The sequence below is a fragment of the Mesoplodon bidens genome, assembly GCF_964165515.1.
Source record: "Mesoplodon bidens genome assembly, chromosome: 19".
NCBI classification, from domain to species: domain Eukaryota; kingdom Metazoa; phylum Chordata; class Mammalia; order Artiodactyla; family Ziphiidae; genus Mesoplodon; species Mesoplodon bidens.
Window position 1 is genome coordinate 18,195,853 of NC_138179.1, and position 24,151 is coordinate 18,220,003.

General features: G+C 35.7%; 1 protein-coding gene across 1 annotated transcript in view; it reads left to right on the forward strand.

The window, feature by feature from the left end:
• PAFAH1B1 (platelet activating factor acetylhydrolase 1b regulatory subunit 1) overlaps positions 1-23,683 on the forward strand; it is an 80,103-nt gene extending 56,420 nt beyond the window's left edge. Inside the window, exons 3-11 of the mRNA XM_081220340.1 lie at positions 6,252-6,336; positions 6,635-6,709; positions 7,623-7,829; positions 12,874-13,042; positions 14,813-14,915; positions 15,629-15,857; positions 17,250-17,351; positions 19,760-19,916; positions 20,829-23,683. Of these exons, the coding sequence (XP_081076466.1) occupies positions 6,252-6,336; positions 6,635-6,709; positions 7,623-7,829; positions 12,874-13,042; positions 14,813-14,915; positions 15,629-15,857; positions 17,250-17,351; positions 19,760-19,916; positions 20,829-20,902 (1,201 nt within the window). The 3' untranslated portion in view covers positions 20,903-23,683. The remainder of the gene's footprint in view (positions 1-6,251; positions 6,337-6,634; positions 6,710-7,622; positions 7,830-12,873; positions 13,043-14,812; positions 14,916-15,628; positions 15,858-17,249; positions 17,352-19,759; positions 19,917-20,828) is intronic.
• Positions 23,684-24,151: the final 468 nt, after the last annotated feature.

The window sequence follows — 24,151 nt, forward strand, 5'->3', positions numbered from 1 at the left end:
GTGGCGTATTATGTTATGACTGATACCACAGCTACAAAAATTATCCTAGAGATATAAGAACAATGAAGAGAGTGTAAGAAGTCAGCTAAAATGCTTAGAATATAATCCTTGCATTTTAATAAACTTGAAATAGTTTAGAAAAACAAACACAATCTCATTTGTTATTGTAATAGTTTCAAAGGACAGCAGTAGAATATGTCCAGTGTGGTACTATTCCATATGTAAGCCTAAACTCTGTCTAACCAATTCTGTTTGTTCATACATAAAAGTCCTTCATCTCAGTTCGTTCTTTTGATTTTAACCATTTTCTCTGATTCTGCATGGGGTTATTGGTTTTGGTTCTACTCAGAATGACCTGTTGCATTTCTGCATGAATTTTTCTTTGATCCTAGTGATAGTTGTTTTTCTTCATCTCCTAAGGCTTAGTAGATTTATTTAACTCATGTGTATGAAGTTTCTTTGAGAGATTATTATAAACTTGTGCTTTGATGTCCACTTGTTTCCAAGGGGATAAATCTTCCATCCTAATAAAACTGATGAAAATCAACTCTAGGTCAACAACTGAAATTAGTAGCAAACTCTAGAAGCACCTTTTAGGCTCTTAGAACCAAGAGAATCTTCAGTCTTATTTATTCTTACTTTAAGTGATGGTGGTACACCTTGCCTGAGCTAGAGGTTCCCCATTCTCTGGATCAGATAGTTAGCTTAGATATTGAGTGATGAAGTAACAGGGGCAGTAGTGCCAAAGTTATCTGGCCATGGGAACCTGACTTAAGTTTTTTGACTCTGTCAACACCACTCACCTGACATTGTGGTTAGAAGTGTGACTAAGAGGTCTGACTAAATTGTACTTGATGCCGAAATAAAATTGACTAGACTCTTCTGGGACCGGGTTGTAGACTTTGTACATCATCAGTATGTTGTACTACTCCTAATGGTATCATACTTGCTTAAACTTCAGTTTTAATTTGCCATATTTTTGTATATATCCCTTGCTCTTTGGTAGTTCAGTATTATGATATTTTAATGCTATGTAATAGCTCTTTTTCTAAACTCTTAACAAGTAATACTGTTAACATTTAACCTTCATTAGATAGAAAGAGAATGCATCCCTGATATTCTCAAATCTCACTGCTCCTCCCCAACTCCAGTATTTTACAGTGCTCATGTGAAGCCTGACTGTGGAGTGGAATACTGAGGCTACTTTAAGTTCTGGAACTGCACGTGCTAAAGTCAGCAGGGACCTCTTGGTAGCCAGATTATTTGGACACTTTTTAGACTTTACTTGACCTCTCTCAGATCTTTGTCATTGATAGCCATTTCCATTTCTTTGAAACTCCCTTCTCCATTGGCTTGCTGACATCTCTTAATTCTCATACTAGGCTTCTTCACTCCCTAATGGCTTCTTAATTATTGGTATCTGTCAAGATTCCATCATTTACTTTCTAGTCTCCTTTTTTCTTCCCATTATATACCTTCGTCCAAAGTGTCTTTCACCACTTACATGGTTTGAATCACTACTACCTGTTTACTAATTTCCTAAATCCTTTCCTTACGTCAGATCGATCTTTTAAGCTTCTGACCTGTATATTCAATTACCTCCTATATCATATATCTTTACTTGAATATCTTATAGCTACTTCAAGTCAAAAGGTTTAAAACTGAACTAATTATATTCTTGCCCCCCCCTTTTTTCCTTCCTCCTCTTCTCCTGTTTCCTGTCCAAGTAAATGTTATTACCATCTACCAGAAACTTGTAAATCAACTGTTTTCTCCCATCTCCCAGATCTAGTCAGCTACCCAAACAAAAGCTTAGTGGTTAAAAGTATGAGTTATTCTTGGTTTCAAGAATTTGTGTGTAGGCTGGTCAGAATGCCCATCATTAAAAGCTCTGCAAATAACAAATGCTGGAGAGGGTGTGGCGAAAAGGGAACCTTCCTACACTGTTGGTGGGAATGTAAGATGGTGCAGCCACTATGGAAAACAGTATGGAGGTTCCTTAAAAAACTAAAAATAGAATTACCATATGATCCAGCAATCCTACTCTTGGGCATATACCTGGACAAAACTATAATTCAAAAAGATACATGCACCCCTATGTTCATAGCAACACTCTTCACAAAAGCCAAACATGGAAACAACCTAAATGTCCGTCAACAGATGAATGGATAAAGAAGATATACATATATACAATGGAATACTACTCAGCCATAAAAAAGAATGAAATAGTGCCATTTGCAGCAACATGGATGCAACTAGAGATTATCAAACTAAGTGAAATAAGTCAGAAAGAGAAAGACAAATACCATATGATATCACTTATATGTGGAATCTAAAATATGGCACAAATGAACCTATCTACAAAACAGAAACAGACTCACAGACATAGAGATCAAGCTTGTAGTTGCCATGGGCGGGGGGGAGGGAAAGGGATGGATTGGGAGTCTGGGGTTGGTAGATGCAAACTATTATGTTTAGAACGGATAAACAGGACTTCCCTGGTGGCTCAGTGGTTAAGAATCTGCCTGCCAGTGCAGGGGACATGGGTTCGAGCCCTGGTCTGGGAAGATCCCACATGCTGCGGAGCAACTAAGCCCATGCGCCACAGCTACTAAGCCTGCGCTCTAGAGCCTGCGAGCCATAACTACTGAGCCTGTGTGCCACAACTCCTGAAGCCCGCATGCCTAGAGCCTGTGTTCCACAACAAGAGAAGCCACCGCAGTGAGAAACACGTGCACCGCAGTGAAGAGTAGACCCCACTCGCTGCAGTAACAAAAACCCAACACAGCCAGCAAATAAAGAAAGAAAGAAATTTTAAAAAAATAGAATGGATAAACAACAAAGTTCTACTATATAGCACAGGGAACTATATCCAATCTCCTGGGATAAACCATAATGGAAAAGAATATTTAAAAAAAGAATGTGTGTATGTGTGTGTGTGTGTGTGTATGTGTATAACTGAGTCACTTTGCTGTATGGCAGAGATTGGCACAGCATTGTAAACCAGCTCTACTTCAATAAAAAAATTTTGAGTGTCAGGCTTTTTGAATTGCAGTATAGATCCACTTTTTTTTTTTTTTTTTTTTTTCTTTTTGCGGTATGCGGGCCTCTCACTGTCGTGGCCTCTCCCGTTGCGGAGCACAGGCTCCGGACGCGCAGGCCCAGTGGCCATGGCTCACGGGCCCAGCCGCTCCGCGGCATATGGGATCCTCCCAGACCGGGGCACGAACCCGTATCCCCTGCATCCGCAGGCGGACTCTCAAGCACTGCGCCACCAGGGAGGCCCATAGATCCACTTTTAAAACACTTATGAAGAAATACAATATATGGAAGTATATGAAAATGAAACAATTCTAGTTAAAGGAGGAAGGTTTTGCATTCCACCTACTTAGCCAGTTTCTTCCCCACCTACCTAATGAATGTTGATTGGAATTATTATCCTAAATTATTTCACTTCATCTTAGTTTTGTGACCTTGGATAAATCAGTCTGTCAGTTATATAGTATAGGGGTAATATACTTTTCTACAGGATGGTTTTAGGATCAAAAGAGACAGTGAGGGCTTCCCTGGTGGCGCAGTGGTTGAGAGTCCGCCTGCCGATGCAGGGGACACGGGTTCGTGCCCCTATCCCGGAAGATCCCACATGCCGCACAGCGGCTGGGCCCGCGAGCCATGGCCGCGGAGCCTGTGTGTCCGGAGCCTGTGCTCCGCAACGGGAGAGGCCACAGCAGTGAGAGGCCCGCGTACAGCAAAAAAAAAAAAAAAAAAAGAGACAGTGAATATTGTTTTTTAAATTAGATTTAACATTTTATAAAAAGTATAAATGTAACATACAACTCTTTTGAGGTGCTGTTTTATGCACATTTGGAATTACCTATATCTTTCTAATTAATCGCATTTACCACACAGCATCTTTTAAAAAATATAGATGTTGGGTTAGGCCACATAGAATTTGGAAATATTGCAGAATCTTAAAAATTTAACATCTACACTTTCATAAAAGCTATATAAGCAGAATCAAAGGGCATCAACTGTTTGTTTTAAGTCAGTAAATGCTAACCCAAATGTTTGAAAAGTAAAGGTGGTAAAGGGATGACATTCGCAACTGCTGGTAGGAGTATAAACTGGTTACAACTCTCAGAAGCAACAGCTATCAGAATGTCCTAAAAAATGTATATCTATTTTGTCTTAGTCTGTTCTTAGACTGCTCTAACAAAATATCGTAAACTGGGTGGCTTATAAACAACAAAGATTTATTTCTCACAGTTTAGAGGCTAGGAAGTCCAAGACCAAGGAACTGGCAGATTCGGTGTCTGGTGAGGGCTCACTTCCTGGTTCCTAGTCTCTCCATAAGGACATTAACCCCATTTGTGACCTCCTCACATAGGCCCCACTTCCAAGTACCATCACTTGGGGGATTAGGCCCCTCCACTAGTTATTGTACTTTTTTTAAAAAATAAATAAATTTATCTATTTATTTATTTGGTTTTGGCTCTGTTAGGTCTTCGTTGCTGTGCGGGGGCTACTCTTCATTGCGGTGCGCGGGCTTCTCATTGCAGTGGCTTCTCTTGTTGTGGAGCATGGGCTCTAGGCGCGCGTGCTTCAGTAGTTGTGGCACGTGGCTTCAGTAGTTGTGGCTCACGGGCTCTAGAGCATAGGCTCAGGAGTTGTGGCGCACAGGCTTAGTTGCTCCGCGGCACGTGGGATCTTCCTGGACCAGTGCTTGAACCCGTCTCCCCTGCATTGGCAAGTGGATTCTTAACCACTGAGCAACTAGGGAAGTCCCTAGTTATTGTACTTTAATCTTTGGTATGCTAATAATTACCTGGAACATGAAGTGTTTGCTCGAATTCCATATTATCTTTCTCCATTGTTTGTTTTTAACATGCCATTGAATTAAAACTTAGTCCCACCAATTCTACAGTACTGCTAGAGTGTTTTCTTTCCTAAAGCATTAGATGGGCAGTAGCATTGACATTTATACAAGGATAGTCGTAGCAGCATTGTTTGTAGTAGTAAAAGCATATGTCTCTCTATAATGGAATACAATATTTTTTTTAAAGAGGCAGATTTACATGTGATAAAGAATGATTGCTGGGCCTCCCTGGTGGCGCAGTGGTTGAGAGTCCGCCTGCCGATGCAGGGGATACGGGTTCGTGCCCCGGTCTGGGAGGATCCCACATGCCGCGGAGCGGCTCGGCCCGTGAGCCGTGGCCGCTGGGCCTGCGCGTCTGGAGCCTGTGCTCCGCAACGGGAGAGGCCACAGCAGTGAGAGGCCCACATACCGCAAAAAGAAAAAAAAAAAAAGAATGATTGCTGAGATTAAATGAGTTTATGTGACATTGTGTGTAAGACATTATCTGTAGCGTACTGCAGTTTGTTTTAAAGACACGTATTAATTATCTCTAGAAGACTATGCAAGGATATGTAGTTATAGGTAGATTATCACTGGAAGAATACACAAAACACTGGTAAAGTGGTTGCCTCTGGGATGGAATATTAGAGGTCAGTGGTGGAAACCACACTTTATTGTGTACTTATATATTTAAAGTTTGTTTAACCTTGTGTATGTATAAACTTTTAAATTATTTAAATTAATTTGAAATATTTTAAAGGCAATACCAAGGAAACAAACTATTTCTATCACAGCGGGACTTAGGCTCAAAAAAATTGAGAGACATTGGAATAGGTTGCCTTAGGAGACAGGTAGCTGATTTTTGCCTTCAAAGAATATAAGGAGAGCATGAAATTCATTTGCTAATTCAGCTTCTCTAACCTTTGAGTTCTTTCTAAATTAATTTCTCATTCTATGATAATATACTAAGTTTGTAGTTTATGCCTTTTTTTCACCCACTCTCATGGTTTAAAGTTGTCTCTAAAATTAAAATACTTATTAATTGTAATTTTATCAGAACAATTCTCCCTACAAAACTAAATTTCATTACTGTCACAAGTGATAACTAATTATATAAGTCACATCTTGATCTTACAGCTTGTGAGGCAAGCAACACATTAGAAACATAACTAAAAGCTCAAAAACAGTGTTATAATCTTAAGGATGTACTATGACAGGGTTAGCTGTTTTAGAGGCTTTTGGGAGGGGTTCCTTTTCTTGTGAAATACTTGTATGATTTGGAAGGTAATACTCTTAAAAGAGTGTCTTAAGATTTATGAGATTTTAAATAAAATATTCTTTCTTCAAAACAGAAATGAGAGTTTATTAGGAGTCATTTGAATTTGTTTTCTTTCAGAAATCGAGCTATAGCAGATTATCTTCGTTCAAATGGCTATGAAGAAGCATATTCAGTTTTTAAAAAGGAAGCTGAATTAGATATGGTATGTTTGACTTTTTACAATTATTCATAGTATATATGAGTGGACTTTACTTAGGTATCCCTAGTTAATAGTCACCTGAGTTATTCACAAATCTTGTCATTTGTTATTGTGGTTTACTTGGCACTAAACCTAGTATTCACCCTCCCCCCCCCCTTTTGGTATAATCAGATGGCTTTATTTATTTATTTATTTAATCAGAATATTTTTCGTAATGTTTGAACCTAGTGAATGGTTTGTATGGCTTGAACTATTGTATTTTTGCCTTTTTTTTTTAATGTTCTCATTTTTTTTTCTCTAGAATGAAGAATTAGATAAGAAATACGCTGGTCTTTTGGAAAAAAAATGGACATCTGTTATTAGATTACAAAAGAAGGTAACTAAGTCTTTTTTCTTTTAAGTTAGTTGTATTCAAAGTATTATATAAACTGAAAATATCAACATAACATAAATTATTCTTTTACATTAATTAATAATTATATTTAACCTTGAAAAGGCAAATAAAAATACATTTCTGTGCATTATTATTTCTATGCATTATGACCTATACAGATCATTGCTGGTAAATGGTAATTTATGCAACCAGGGCTACTGGCTGAGTTGAATCTAACACAACCCTGACTTCAAGGAATTGGTACTGAAGAACCCATTTATGCACTTAGATGGGAAGAACACATGGAGCCGATATGATGCTGGGGAAAGAGCACTAAAGTGTGCTCTTAGACAAGTCATTTTCATCTCTGACCTTTTATTTTTATCTATAAAGTGAAGGCAATAGGTAATATTCTGGTCCTAAAATTTATACTTTTAGTAGGCAAAATTAGAATAAATAATATTGTTATAACGTGAGTTAATCCATTAAAAGCCCTTAGAAAAGTGCCTAGCCACACAGATGCTCAGTAATGTTAGCTTTTAATATGAATATTCTGATTAGCATGTACAATGTAAACTATGGTTTGGAAAGAATTTACTAAGAGTGGCAAAATTAGAAAGGATCAAGATAGGTTCCCTACTCTTCTTCTAATTTGTGTCCTGGCACCTTCCAAATTTTTCTTTGAGTTAAGGAGGTAAGACACAATTGTATTGCATTTTTCTCAATTTTTAGTTTTGTCACACTAAGATTTTAGTGATATATTTAATATAGATCATTTTCAATTAAATCTGACAAATGCTTTGTAAATTACTGAAATTTTATTCTGTGTATATGGGTGCAAAATAAAGGCAGGTTTGTAAAAATATACAATTTTTATCAGAATTTATCTGTACATAACTATGTGTTCCTTCTTAAGGTTATGGAATTAGAATCAAAGCTAAATGAAGCAAAAGAAGAATTTACGTCGGGTGGACCTCTTGGTCAAAAAAGAGACCCAAAAGAATGGATTCCCCGTCCACCAGAAAAATATGCATTGAGTGGTCATAGGAGTCCAGTCACTCGAGTCATTTTCCATCCTGTGTTCAGTGTTATGGTCTCTGCTTCAGAGGATGCTACAATTAAGGTAGTAATTTCAAAATTGAAAGACATACAATAGGATAATTGTTAGAAGCAACTTTAATGTTAATTGAGTGAAAGAAATGAAAAGATCCTGAAATGAGGGCCTGCGCAGAGGAACAGGAGGGCCTCTTGGAAACTGTGTGATTGATTCTAAACCTTAAAAGACAGAATAAAATTTCATTGTAGCTCCTGAGAGACAAGCTGCCAAATAAGTTCACTGATGAGTTTGAGAAAATTGGGTGTCACTAATGTAACACTGGACAAATATAGGTCACCCAGTGCTCGAATAACTTTTGTTCTTGAAGAATTAAAGTATAAGTATGTGCCTTACTTAATAGCAGAGGTGATAGATGAAAATACAGGATTACAAAACTAGTAATTCCGGGGGTGAATATGTTCCACAAAAAAATTCAATGGAGGATTTATTTAAATTGCACTCTCCTTGACGGTTTTGATTCCAAACCAAACAGTAATTCTCTCTAGGGGTATGGAAATATAGCAGCTTTCCATTTTATAAGTTATTTATTTCTCTCATTTTAAAAAATTTTCATGATAAGCATATACATTTTACTATTTTTTAATCAGGAAAATTGTTTTTATAATTTCCTTTGATTCAGACACAATACAGTGATAGTTGTATAAACCACGTACAGAAAGATAAGTAAAATGTAGTTTTAAAAATTTAAGTAGGTTTCTCCATCTAAAGCTTATTTCAGATTAAGTTCTAGATTTTAAGTTTCATTTGTAGAGGTATAAATAAAAAAATGTGAGTAGATTGCTAAGATTGTATTTATCACATAGCAGCAGTCAGCATAAAACGCAGGCATGACTTAAATGTATATACTTAACCTGTTCTTTAAACGTGATTGTATGTTTTCCTTTTGTGGATTCTTTAGTTTCTAAATCAGTGGCTTACTTTCATCCTGTGGGTTGGTGATCCATGGGTCGGGCTGCAAAGTAATTGGAAGAGAGTCTTAAATTCTATTTGCATTACATATTTCTGTAGGCTGAGATGATTGCCTAATACACTAATATATTGCTGTCTTTCAAATTATGTAGACGTATTTAGTTTATTAATTTCATGATGGTCTTGTCTACTAAAAACTGTACTGCTGTCATGAAGCATGGGGGTAAAGATAGATTTATCAAATGGAAAACTCAGTCTTAACTACTGATTTTGCAGCAGTGGTCTAAAAGTGTAAATAAAACTGCTAATATGCCATCTTAAAATTAGCTATTGGTTCAACTTTAAAATATTACAAATGGAAGTTTTAAAAGTTTTATCTGTAACCATACCACGTATGTCAACAACTAGTAAAAGTTCTCCCTTCCATTTAGTCTTTAATGTGCACACATACGAAAAGCATTTGTATTTAGTTTTGCTTCCTTCTTTGATTAAACTTACTTTAGAAATACTTTTCTTTGTTTCTAATGAATCATCATTTTTAATGATTTTAAAGTGATCTTTTTACTTATATGAGGAGACTTTATAGAGTAGTTAATGGTCAAGAGCACAAGCTCTGGGTTCAAGTTCTGACCCCCCCACTTAATGATTTATGTGATATGAGCAAATTAACTTTTTGTACTTCTCTTTTCTCATCTGTAAAATGAAGATAATTAGTACCTGTGTCACAGGACTTTGGGGAAGATTAAATAATACATGGAAGCTGCTTAAAATACTGAAGGAGTACTCAGTGTCAGCAGTGTCTCAACACCATTAACAAATCTTCCATTGGATTTTTATTTCCGGTCATCTACTATCTTAAGTAATACTGTTCTATTTTATACATAAGTCTTTCTCATTTCGTTGGGTATTTTGTGGAATGAAAAGAAACTTGTTTCTACCAGTGGTTTTCATTCTTCAATTACGGTAAAGCTAGGGGATTCCTAAATGATGATTGTGACAGAACTACCTTCCAAAAAACTCAAAGGAGCACAGAGACAGAATTTTCTGTAATTTTGTGACTATCTTGGGCAAAGTGCTTGATATGTTTAAGGCTCAAATTTCTCATTTGTTGGAAGGGGGATTAAAAATATCTATAAGATTCTTTGGCTTAAAATGAAGTAATGTATACATAATGTATATAACAGTACAATGTTTGGTGGATGGATGGTAAGTCCCCAATAAACTGTAGATAATATTATAGTTATAACAAAATTAAAATTTTATTATATAATTTCTCTTGTGCAGCTAGTAAATATAACACGTTCCTTTTAGAGTCATTCATTTACATTATCAACATTTGAACTACAATAATTTAAGAAAAAGGATAGAGGATGGATATTTGGAATAGCTCATGACCTTTTAATTGCGTCATTTAAATTTTTGAAACATTTCTGGTTGTCATTTAGAATTAGTTCTTAAATGTTAAGAAAAATGAACAGCAAACAAAACTGAAAAATATGTTCAACTAATAAAGCAGATCAAGGATTGCCAACTTTAATATTTAGAGTTCAAACAAATATGGAAAACAGTAACACCTCAACAGAAAAATGGACTGTAGGACATGAACAGACAATTCAGAGGAAGAAAAAGTGGCTAACCAACAACAGTAGAGCTTTGGCATCACTACTAATAGAAGAAGAAATGCAGGTTAAAATATATATCAAATCTGCCAAGATTTTTACTTTTTAAATGAGAATTCCCAGAGGTGATAAGAATTTGATGAAGCAGGCATTCTCATTACATTTGATATAATCTTACCGGAGAACAATTTAGCAGAATATATGAAGGGCTAAAAAGCTTACACTTTCTGACTCAAAATTCTTCTTCACCATCACTGTCTGACCTAACTATTGCAGAATGAGGACAGATATTTTTCACTATTCAGAGGTTTTCACTATAATGTTTTCTATAATAATGTTTTTCCTTTTGTTTAGAAAATATTAGGAATTAGTATTAAAATAATGTTTGCTAATAAGTTTTTAATGGCATGGAGAAATTCTTATGATGAGATGCAAAGGGAAAACAGGATAATGAAGTATACGCGGTCACCATACTTTTTTAAAAGGAGCATAGAAAAAATGGAAAAACCATGCCATTGATAGGATAATGGATATTTTTTATTGCCTTTATATCAGTACGTTATATTTTTTATCAGCATTTATTTTATAATCATACAAAAGGTAAATATCAAGTAAAGGAAAAATTCTCATTAATTCCTGACATTTATAAACACTAAAATGCTCTGTTTGTTTACCATTTATGAGGAGACACAGTTCATATTCTGGGTATATTTATTTTAGAGGAGGATGCTTCAGTGTTCTTTAATGAATGCATGGAAAGAAAATTAACTTAAATGGAAGTGAACTTCAAGGTCACACCTTATTTATTTTCAGTATGTAAAGTATTCATCTGAACTCTTGGTGTTGAAATGAAACAAAGAGATATCAAAATGAGTAAAGATATTACCAAAAAAAAGAAAACTATAGACAGATATAATACCATTTATGAACATAAATGCAAAATCCTTAATAAATTATAAGCAAATTGAATCCAGCAGTTCATAAAAAGGACAGTTAATATGTCATAAGCAAATAGCGTTTATTCCAGAATGCAAGATTGGTTCCACATTTGAAAATCAATCAGTGTGATATACCATATCAACCAAAAAAACATAGTAGGTTCAGAAGCATTTGACAAAATTCCAACATCCATGCATGATAAAAACTCTCAACAAGCTGGGAAGGGAGCTTCCTCAGCCTGATAAAAGGTAAAGGTATCTGGAAAACCTAGAGTGGACATAATACTTAATGGTGGAAAGCAGTGCTTCCCCCCTGAGTTCAGGAATCAGGGCCAGGATGACCAGTCTCAACCACTTAAATTCACCTTTGTATTAGAGTGCCTAGCCAGTGCAGTAAAGAAGAAATAAAAGGTATATAGATTGGAAAGGAAAGAATGGAACTTGCCTTTATTTGCAGACAACATGATCTTCTATATAGAAAATCCCAAAGAATCTACAAAAACCTGGAATTATGACAGTGTAACAGAATGATGAGATACAAGGTCAATATATAAAAAATAATTGTATTTCTATAAACTAGAATAATTGAAAATCGAAATTTAAAAATGCCACAGTAGCATCAAAAAACTCCAGAATACTTCAAGATACATCTAACAAAATATGAACAAAACTAAACATAAAGTAATCACTTCCATGTAGAAATACTTGAACATTTAAATGGTAAAATTTTAATATGTTTATTTTGGGAAGGCTACGTAAGTTTACTGTAAAAGAAATGTTTTTAGAGGATAGTTTATTTTTCTTATGTGCATTTTTTAATGTAGTTGTAATCGTGTGTAATTTTGTGTTCTTTTTTATATAACATTATTGTATACATGCCATACATTCCTTACAGTAGCAAATTTTATATCTGCGTAGCCATTTCCCTAATATTGGATGTTTAGATTGTTTCCATATTTTCAAAATACATCTTCTAAGTTTGTCTAAATTGGGTGAAATACACCCTACATTTGAACTTACTATGGAAAGAATGAAATCAGTCACTTGATTTTAGAGCATGTAATTAGTGTTGGTTAAAGACTTAACTTCAGACTGGTATTTGGCCACCAGGATAGAAGTTTAGTATGTTCTTGAGATCTGTTTCTAATAGTAATTATTCTTGATAGATTATTATTTTTATTTTTTTAGAAAAATTATCTTTAAGAATGTGACTGTGGCTTATGTCATAGGCCTCTGAAACCCTTTTTTTTTTTTTTTTCTGGTACTTATATTTACTTTTTAACATGTCTGTTGCCTGCTGTCAGACTGGGATGGGACTCTGTCCTGTAGCATTATATACCTAATCACTAGCATGGTTAGCTATATGGTAGATGCTTAGTAAATGTGGTTTTAGAGGTCTATTTAATAATCGATCTTCTCTATAGAGAAAAGTCCAATTATACTTGAAGGTGTGCTGTTTCTAAGAGAGTTACCCTTTGTTACTTGTTCAGTTAGTCAATATAGTGCCAGACTGGCCTGCCGAGTGCAGGTGTGAACTGAGAAAGGAGTGATGTGATGCTAACCAATTTTCTGTTCACTTGACAGGTGTGGGATTATGAGACTGGAGATTTTGAACGAACTCTTAAGGGGCATACAGACTCTGTACAGGATATTTCATTCGACCATAGTGGCAAGCTTCTGGCTTCATGTTCTGCGGATATGACCATTAAACTATGGGATTTTCAGGGCTTCGAATGCATCAGAACCATGCATGGTAAGGGGTGGAGGATAGCATTTTGATAATTGGTTTCTAACATGGTATTCCAGAGAGAAGGATAATGTTTTCTAACAGTGTGCAAGTTCCCTACATTCAGGTTTGTTTTTTTTTTTTTTTTTTTACTCTTTACTAGGTTTTAATTTTACAGTGTAACAGTAGTCAAACACAGAAATCTTAATGGTTCTAGAACAGACTGTGTTTGTTTTTTTTTTTTTTAATTCACATTACTCTGTTATTGGTCAAATCAGTCATGCAATCAACTGGGTCCCTACATGCAATTCTTACTGTCTATAGTGGAGGAGCATATGATGTAGATAGTCCATGGATAATCATGGTAATTGAGAGTTGTTTTCTGTTACGAGGTTTTAAGTATCTCTTAGTGGTTATAAAGTATTTGTTTTCACAAATATTTTTGAATGAGAAAAACTGCTAGGACATCTATCTGTTCTTGAGAAGAAGAGAAAATGAATTTATTGGGGTTGTTTTGTTGTTGTTTCTCATTTTTTGCAGTTGGGAAACTGAAGTCAAAGAGAGTAGATGTAGTAAAAGCTGGAACCCATATTCCTTTGCTTACTTTTTAATATTCCACATATACTATAGTCTCACTGTTAAGTTGTTTACCCAGCCCTTGTAATGGAGACTGTTTTCTGAAGCAGTTTGGCTTTATAGAAAGAGCATGGGCTTTGGAATCAGATATCTGGGTTCCAATTCCTACTTGTTTACTTAACGGCATTAGGAAATTGTAAGTTCTAATCTATAAGATGAATAATACTTAAGTATTGAATTAAGAATTGAAGTCATAGGGTTGTGAGGATAGAATGAGATTGTATACTCAAATCATCTGGTTTAGTACCTGGTATATAGGAGGTGCTCACTAAATAAGGATTTTTGTTGTTTTTTTAAACATGATGAAATATGAATGTTTGGGTTTTATTTAAGGAACACATACTATGTTAATACAAATTTTTTTTAATGATTATCCAGTGATGTTAGCACTTGAGTAAGCTGTGTGACTACACAGATGGTGTAATTTGAATGGTATGCTCCCCTGCCCCACTCCCCCAAATTAAGTGCATTAGGGAAGCTTACAGATCAGGGGAATTCTATTGAATCCTTTTGTAAGATCTGTATTTGTTTCTTTAAGTAGCCTGTATCTTATTGCTCTAACTTAAAGAGTTCTTTCCAACCATTTTATGTTCCTTAAAATAATGTGATACTTATGAGGATTCTCTGAGGCTTTTTTTGCAAAGGATAGCTAACTAGCATTGTGAATAATGCATTTTATTTTTCTTACCCCTATGAATATCAACAACCACAAAAATCATTTTTAACAACTATTTTAAATATGGAACCAAATCCCCATTTTTCTTATCCATTCTGTTCATCTCTGTAAATCTTATTTCTATCTTATATCTTAGAATAACAACCATGGAAAATTTTGTGTTTTTTTAGCGTTCATAAACATTCAGTGTATTAATATATTCAAATGCTGATACTGATTCCCTGTGATTTTAAAACAGGTGTACAGGTTGAAATGTAATTATAAATTGAGCTGGCTGCTTGTTTCATTGTGGATTATTTTATTAAGTTCTTACTCCCTTAACTTTTTTGTGTAAATCCAGGTTTCTTATCAAATTTATATAAAACTCCATTGTATTTAAAGTTGCTGTGATATTTGAAATCCCATGATGAAATCTCATGGTGAACTGAGGTTTAATTGCTCTTGATGATATATCACTTAATATGTTACTGTGTTTTGTGTTTTAGGCCATGACCACAATGTTTCTTCAGTAGCCATCATGCCCAATGGAGATCATATAGTATCCGCCTCAAGGGATAAAACTATAAAAATGTGGGAAGTGCAAACTGGGTAAGTAGATTTAGTTGAAAAGGCGTCAGCTTAAAGAGATAATATTCAACAAAAACCCCAAAATTATATTCTGATTTTTCCAGTAAATTTGGCTGTAACCCAGAATGATCACCATGACAGTTATATTTTAAAACTTAAGTTTCAATCTCTAAATGTCTACCCAAAAGGAACAGAAATTATGAAAGAAACTATATCCTTGAGAGCCATTTTCTGTGTAATGGCTTATTTTCTCTGTGGTCTTCTTTTAGGTTATCTCTCTGGGTTGAATTAAAATGTAAATAACATTTGTGCAGGTATGCCCCTATTAGGCTTAATTTGGTTGTGCTTAGAATTACATGATTGTTATAATAAAACCTTAACCTACTGGTTTTGTCCAGATTAGTAAGAGCATGCCTTTTCCTCAACATGGCTAGAAATATTTTTGTTAGGTTTACTGTGTGTGCTTAGTTAAAAGATTTTATTTCTCTCTATTTTTTACCTTGTAGATTTTGATTTGGTTAGCTCCTTAATGATACTTCCATCAGCTTATTTTAACTGATGTTTGACTTTCCAGCCTGTCCCCATCTTTTATTAACCAGGAATGTACGTGTATTTCTGTTGACTTGCATATGATGCCATTCTCTTCATTCCAGTGCATAGCTAGTTTTGTATCGCTTCTGGGAAGGGTCCCAATGATTGCCATTCACGATGCAAACTATTACTTATTTTGATAGCTACTGTGTGAAGACATTCACAGGACACAGAGAATGGGTACGTATGGTGCGGCCAAATCAAGACGGCACTCTGATAGCCAGCTGTTCCAACGACCAGACTGTGCGCGTGTGGGTCGTAGCAACAAAGGAATGCAAGGCTGAGCTTCGAGAACATGAGCATGTGGTAGAATGCATTTCCTGGGCTCCAGAAAGCTCCTATTCTTGCATCTCTGAAGCAACAGGATCTGAGGTACTGTATGATATAATGTTATTTCATGATTTTGTTGCTATTATCTCAGAACTTCAAATAACCTTCCTGATTCTCTATTTCATGCCATTAATGCATTTAAAAATCTGTATCCCAGAATTCTGAATCTTGAAACTCTTTACTGTTCCAACTTACAGATAGATGTGTTTATATTTTTTAACCAGTGGTTACTGTTGCTGTCAGCTGACCCTTGATGTGTGCTGGGATGGGGGTTCTCCTGAAGAGTAAAAGTGGTCATTTAAATTAGTCAGAAATGTCATTGTTATAAGAGTATACCAATGCAAAAAATAAAACTTATGGGAGGGGTTAAAGTTATCTTTTAGAAGAATAATGTTCCTTAATGAACATAATTATTTTATTTATAAATTTATGGTGAAATGCAGTTCAGCATTTAAATATTTGTTTTAAATGAAGAATATTTCATATGGAGGCCTCTGATACTCTTGATCATTAGAAACACTAGCTGAATCTGGAGTTGTATTATTTTTTTATGATTCTTAATTTGTGCTCTTCATGATTTCATTCTTTGTAATTAATACCTTAAAATTACAGAATAATTAATTCTGTGAATAAGTTGTATGAGCCAAAATTGACCACATTTCGTTTTTATAGAGACATTCCTATCATGGGTTTCTTAAAATTACATTTTAATAAATGAAGGAGGATTCCCCATCCCTCCACCCCCCAGTTATTTTTCAAAATGAAGCTTCTATTGTAATCTCTTTCTATTTGGCTGGCTGGCTGGTTGCATTTTCAGATTTTTTTTTTTTACTGCCACCTGGTGGTGATTATGTACCATATGTCATAAATTCGTTGTGGCTGGACTTTGTATAAAGGATAAATTAAATAGTTTTTAAATCTTTTGTGATTACAGAAGTCTTGAGCAGTAAATTTACCATCCATTGGTGCCGTAGAAACTGAATCTTAATCTAAGTGGAAATTTTCTATTTTTATATTATCTAGGTCCTTCCTGTGTAACCTAGGTATGTCAAAAGACTTCTGTATTTCAGTAGAGAAAAATAAGATGAATAAGTCCTGGATATCTGATGTACAGCCTGGTGACTATAGTTAACAGTACTGTATTGTATACTTGAAATTTGCTAAGAGGGTAGATCTTCAGTGTTCTCATCACACACACAAAAACGTAGTTTTGTGAGGTGATGGTTACGTTAATTAGCTTGATTGTAGTAACCATTCTACATTGTATACATGTCTCAGAACATGAAGTTGTATACCTTGAATAGAAACAATTTTTATTTGTCAGAAAATAGTTTTTACAAAACTGGAAATATAGATCATTGCTAGGTAGTTGTCATTTAAAGTCCTTACCTAACTTCTTGCCTGGGAAACTTAATTTTTATATGTTTTCTATAGACTAAAAAAAGTGGCAAGCCTGGACCATTCTTACTGTCTGGATCCAGAGACAAGACTATCAAGATGTGGGACGTCAGTACTGGCATGTGCCTTATGACCCTTGTAAGTTGGCATAATCTTACTGCGGCTTTTGCATTTTTACTGTGTGCATATCTTTTTGGGTCAGATGCCTTGTGATATCTTATTAAATAATCTGAGTTATTTGAGGTTTTAAAATAACTTCTTTATAAATAGACTTCTTGTTGTCCTTAAGTCCATGGTTGCAGTGATATAGAGGTCATTCCTGTAGAATATTATGTTATACAAAGGGTCTGCAAAGCCAGTCAGTGCTAGGAGGGAGAGTCTAGCCACTGTACCTCTAAAAATTATATGACATCTCCTGCGGAGGGGAAACAGTAATATTACAGACTCATTCATTTCTTGAAGCTGTTTGCTTTTCGATTTCGTTATATTTAATTTTAATATGAATCCTTTTAATTATTACCCATATATTTGCATGTTGGAGTTCATTTGGTTTATTTTATTATTCTGAAATTAATGGTGTTAGCTTTATGACTTGGAAATGTTTATTTCATTTAGGAGCCGATTTCATCTAGATTTTAGTATGAGGATATATGAATGATAGTAGGGGATCTGTGGACATTAATCCAGTAGCAGTTTTTCTAATTTGGTATCTATGTTGTTTAGAGACTCTTTAAGTGCTAATCATAGCTTGAAGTGATTGTCTCTCTGTAGCATATGAGAGACACATATGGAAGTATCAGCAAGAACTGATTAGAAAATTAAACTCTCCTCTTAGTATTCTGAGCTGAGTTCAGGTATGCTATGTTGCTGTTAGAAAACATGCTCTACATTTAAAATCAGAAAGCACGTGCTCTCTTCTGTAACAACACAGGTCACCATTAATTTCCCTGGAGGTTTCTGGCTCCTGTTTTTCAACTGAAGGAGGATTCTTTTTTCTGCTTTATTTTGGTGTGGCCACAAGAAATGTGATTTGATTTTTGTTGAAGCTTCTACAACTCCAGTGATTGGTGGCTCTAACAGATAACAAAGTTTTTTTTTTTGTTTTTTTTTTTGCGGTACGCGGGCCTCTCACTGTTGTGGCCTCTCCCGTTGCGGAGCACAGGCTCCGGACGCGCGGGCTCAGCGGCCATGGCTCACCGGCCCAGCCGCTCCGCGGCACGTGGGATCTTCCCGGACCGGGGCACGAACCCGTGTCCCCTGCATCGGCAGGCGGACTCTCAACCACTGCGCCACCAGGGAAGCCCAACAAAGTATTTTTTTAAGTAAGGGCAAAGGCAAAAAAAGTAAACCAAGGCAAAAGATATGTCACCTTGGCTGTCTCTTTTCTTTTTCATTTTTTTAGTTCTTTGGGAGGGAGGTTCTTTTACAAAAGCAATATAGCTATTTACATTTTAGAAAATTTGAGAAATAGAAAAGTTAAAAGAAAATAAAAATCACCCTCAGATCACCTTACCATACCTAATAATATACCTACCAAGTGTATTTTCGTAGAGTAGAGCTGTCCAGTAGAGCTTTCTGTGATGATATTCTGTGTCTGCACTATCCAGCATGGTAGCGACTAGCCACGGGCAGCTGTTGAGGTCTTGAAATGTGGCTAGTGAGACTGAAGGACTGAATTGTTGATTGTATTTAATTTTAGTTTATATTTAAATAGCCACACGTGACTAATGGCTATCCTGTTGGACTGTGCAGTTCTAAACCTTTTTCTTAAATTACTATGTAGATGAATATGGTGGGGGTTTTTCTATGTAAAAATGGTATACCATACGTACTGCTTTGCAGCAGACTTTTAATTTAGAAGGTATGTGGCACTTGCTCATATCATTAGATACACTTATTACATATAGTGCTTTGCTGAACGTCTTTGTTAACCAAGTCATCTAGACACATTCTTAATTATTTCTTAGGATAGATTGCAAGAAATGAAACTGCTGGACAGGGGATATAGATAGATGGATGGATGAATAAAGATATGCAGTAAATACCTATATATCCTTCACCTAGAGTCGCCAGTTGTCAACACTTTCTTTTCTCTATGTGTGTATATGTAGATTTTGCTGAACAGTTTGAAAGTTACTTGTAGACATCATGACACTTGACCCCAGATATTTTAACATGTATCCCTAAAAACAAGGGGTATTCTATATGACAATAATAAAATTATCACACTGAAGAAATTTAACATTAATACACTACGTATTTAAATTTTCTCCATTTACCCCAGTAGTGTCCTTTATAACTTTATTTTAGCCTCTGTCCAGGAGCCAATCAAGTATTATGTGTTGCATTTACTGGTCATATATTGTTAGTTTCCACTTTCCTTTAATCTAGAGTTCCTTAGACTTTTTCCCCCTTTTGTCTTTTTTGGCATTGATGTTTTTAGTGTATGTAGTTCCAATCCACTTTGAGTAATGACTTACTGTTTTCGTAGATGCTTTTTAAACTACTTATCCCTTTATTAAGTCAAATACCTTTTTGTTTTTAAGGTGGGTCATGATAACTGGGTACGTGGAGTCCTGTTCCATTCTGGGGGGAAGTTTATCTTGAGTTGCGCTGATGACAAGACCCTGCGTGTGTGGGATTACAAGAACAAGCGATGCATGAAGACCCTCAACGCGCATGAACACTTTGTTACCTCCTTGGGTATGTACAAGTTACGAGGTTTCTGAGCAGTTAGGTTTTGGGGTGCCAGACCTAACAGTTTTATGTAACCATGTGGATGTTTCCAGGTAAGAAATGAACATGTTCTTTCAGGGCAGAATAGAGAAGACAGGTTAAAAACTTCATGGATTCCTGCCGTTTGTTTTAAATTCTCCTTTCTTAACTCTCTCTTTCCATCATCAGCCTTATAATAAAAAAAAATTATTTTCTCCATTGCACAACATTGGTTTGGAAACTAGAATTATGAAGAGGATGCTTACTGAGCACTATGATGGGTAATTTTTCTTCCCTACTAGTTTGTAAGTTTCTCAAAGGAAATCGTACTCAACCTTTTTACTCTGGCAGATACGTACTGTTGTAAACTCAGGGAACTGTATTTACACTTAATAAACATGCTCAGTATCCTCTGGACCTGAATCTAGAATTTAAGATAGTGAATAAAGTAAAAGACAATACACTAGGGTATGATGGATCTAATAATGAAGGTATAGCCTCAGTAGAATAGGGCTAATGCTTAACCTTACAGGGTCATTAGAAGGATCAAATGTGAATATAAAGCATTAGTACTAAGCCTAGAACATAGTAAGTGTTCAATAAATGGATACATTGAGGCTGTCCTTGTTGTTAGAATTCAGTGTTTATTCAGCCTCAGTTGGGATGAGGATAGTGGGGGAAGGTTTTTTTTAGGGTGTTAGTAGTATAGGATTTAATCATTAAGGCTCAGCTTCCCTTACCTAGTTGATAAGCTTGATATACCTGCTAGGGGTAGATGTGTGGCTGTATAGAGAAAAAGAATGAGTATTCCTGGCACTTGGATGTGCTTATTTTGTGGCTTATTAAAAATTGTATTTGGCTCAGTCTGATTTTAAAATTAGCCTTCTCTTTTTCTTTCAGATTTCCATAAGACGGCACCATATGTGGTTACTGGCAGTGTAGATCAAACAGTAAAGGTGTGGGAGTGCCGTTGATTGAGTTTCATTTGGCCCCTCCTCCCTTGTTTCCTCTGGATGCACTCTGATGATACCATGGTTACCCCATTGAGCTCTGTTTAAATAAATATTGTCCTTTCATGTAAATTATTCTGGATGTAGATTGAGCTTATTAAATGTTACACACAAAGTATTCATGCATGGTGAATCCAAATTGTATACTGTAAATTTACATACGTTGTCTAGAAGTACCATAGGGTTTAAAAACCTGGGCTGGCATTGGTCACACCAGGCCTAAGAAGGCAGAAGTTGAATAAATTGAACTAGGGCACTAAACTGAATAGTTGACAGTGTCATTTTATGTTGGATTATTAATTCCTGTTTTTCTTTCTGCTATCTGTTGGTGCCTGACTTGATGGCCTCATTTGGGGGAAAGTGGTGGTTATTAGGGCTTTTTCTGAAATGTGTATCTATGTAACATCACTTAAGTGTGCTTAATAAATCTTCTTTAAGGATGTTAGGTAATAAGGCTACAATTCAGAATCTTCTGAACCATCTATGTAATTAATGGGGATTACACATTGGAATTTTTGTCATGACACATTTGCCAAATCAGTAGGATACATTTGTTTTGGCAGCCTATCAAGCAAAGGCTAGTGGTATATTTATGTAAGAAAATGACTGTAAATCTGAAATAAGAAAAATCTCAGCAGCTAATAACAAATCATTTATTTCATTTGGGTCTTAATGCTTTGTAAACAGGTTTAAAAAACACTGTAATACTCTAAGCTTCTATTTTCCACACTAGACACACTTCTAGTTGTATTCTCCATACTGTTAGACTGTATAGTGATGTGACTTCCAAGTAGAGTTTAATCTTCCCATTGAGTGTGTCATGGTACAAATCACTATTTGTTTTTGATGTTTTTTAGGGATGTGCAATGTGCATAACATAATGACAAAGAAATATTGAAAAGGTTAGGTTTGCCCATTTTAAGGGAGTGGGAGAAATACAGCAGTTTGTTTTTCAACATGAATCTGATATCGATTTGAACTGTGTTTAACTTACAAGTTTATAAAAAGACAGGGTTTAATGGAACGTGCATAAAAATGTACTGTGTTTTCACCTTTTGTTTATGTATAAATGTTTATGAGTATATGGGCCTATCTATAAGTGGATAAGTCTGTATATGTATGTATATCACACACATAAAACCTCCATGTCCTTGGGTCCTGGGTTTTTGAAGAAGTGCTAAAACATATAAATAGAATAAATCTTGCTGTGGAATACCATGCTTTAGAACAAATCCTTTTTGATCCTAACGCTTCTGAAAACCAGGTCTGACTCTGTGGGAATTTTTCCCAGCTAAAGGAAAATCACTTCCGTTATCCGCCACCTCCACCCCCAGTTTGGCTGTTGAGCATTTTACACATCCCTGATATAGTGTATATTGTGGTCCAAAGTTACTACAAGTAGGTTTAAGAAAATTTTTATCTATGACTTTGGAAACAATATTCCATTGCACATTATTAATAAATAATCCCATTGCTTAGCTAACCAACATTTTTTAAAAGGTCATTTGAAAAGTTAACAGAACAATGAAATAACAAAGATAGTTTAACAAAGAAATTTATCCTGGATTGCATTTATTCATTTGTGTAATATGTGATTTTTAAAAAAAAAATATCCCTTTTAGTATTCAGTGGAAATTTGGTTCCTGAAAAAGACAAAGGGTTAGAGTTAATGTCCTGTAGATACACACACAGAGAATAGGCCATATATTTACTAGAAGCAGCTTTATGTCTAGCTTTTGTCTTTTTGTTTGTTTGCTTGTTTGTTTTTAATAATTCCTGAGAGATGTCTCTGGAAGGAAAAGTGTTTTGAAAACTAATGGCTATTTTTGAGGACAAAAATTACAACTTAAGCTAATTTCTTAAATACAGTAGAATAACTTTCAGGACAATATTGCCTCACAACCCTGCTCACATTGAGAAGTCTTTTTTTGTTTCCCCTTACCTGTTCTGACTGGATTTTTCTACAGAAGCTATGGAAGATATCTTTGTTCTTGTTTGCTGCTATTTCCTGTCCTATTTTAAGAAATATAAATACATAGAAATGGTGCATCTTTAACATTTGTTTGTACATGTATAAATGTCTTGTATTTTAATTCATTTTTATCATGTAGCAACACGAATTGTTTAAGGGTAAGCCACAACATCTAGAAATCACTCCTAGATACGAAAAATAAAGGAAAAAAATGGTACCGATTTAGGAGGAAACAAAGCCACTGTCGCTGCGTTTTCCCTGCAGCCTGCAGTGACTTCCACTGACAAGGAGAAACTATCACTCTGTAAACAAAGTCATCCTTATTGGGAGATTGCCACAGCCCGCTGCTTAGTTGAGTTACCAGACATCCTCCATTCACGAAGCAGCGAACGTTGAATCTCAGGGATGGTCCTCAACTGGATCCAAGTGTAACGAGCCCTGTTTGAATAATGAAGGGGGTGGGGAGAGTGATCCATCCACAATCCGGAAGCAGATTTGCAGAGGTTTCCTGCACTGTTGTTTGACACTGCCCTGTTGATGCCCTTCCTTCCTGTTTCCTGCGTTTTCTCTGTCTGCTGTCTAACCCTGTGCCTTGCCTGGGATAAGTACAATGATGAGGTTACTGGTTTGGATTGTAAGTAGAGGAATTTATTGATTGGTTTAGAGGTTCACTGCTGCTTTGTCACTGTCTCAATCAAATTGGCCACTTATTTAAGAAATAAAAAGCTGATAGAATTGCATCCTCAGATGATGATTGACCTTTTGTGTGTGTGTGAAAACAGACATTCCATTGCCACCCTAATGTAACGTGCCGAAGAAGTCCTAGCTGCACTCTTCAAAGTGCAAGCCACGGAAACTGGTTTAGACATGGCTTGGAGAATAGTTGCTTTTTGACATGGTCTCTTGCACTTTAGGAGCCTGAGACCGCCCTGTTTTGTCCATTGTGGTGTGACCAGTGGTGTGCCCAGAGCACTGCTGTAAAACTCACTAGTATTAGCACGTCGTCAGGGCTGTGGGCGCTCGCTGTAGCCTTCGGAAGCTTTGGCTCTAGATCACCAAGCCCAGTCTCCTTACTGTCAGTGCCCTGCTCTCCTGTCTGCCTCTTTCTGTTTCTATGTGAACTTCCAGATAATATCACTCATTAAATAGTTTTTTTTTTAATTTATTTAAAGAAAAACTATTTAGAAGTAAAGGATATTTTGTTTTGTTGACAGTGGTGGCTTGATAATCCTTAAGCAACT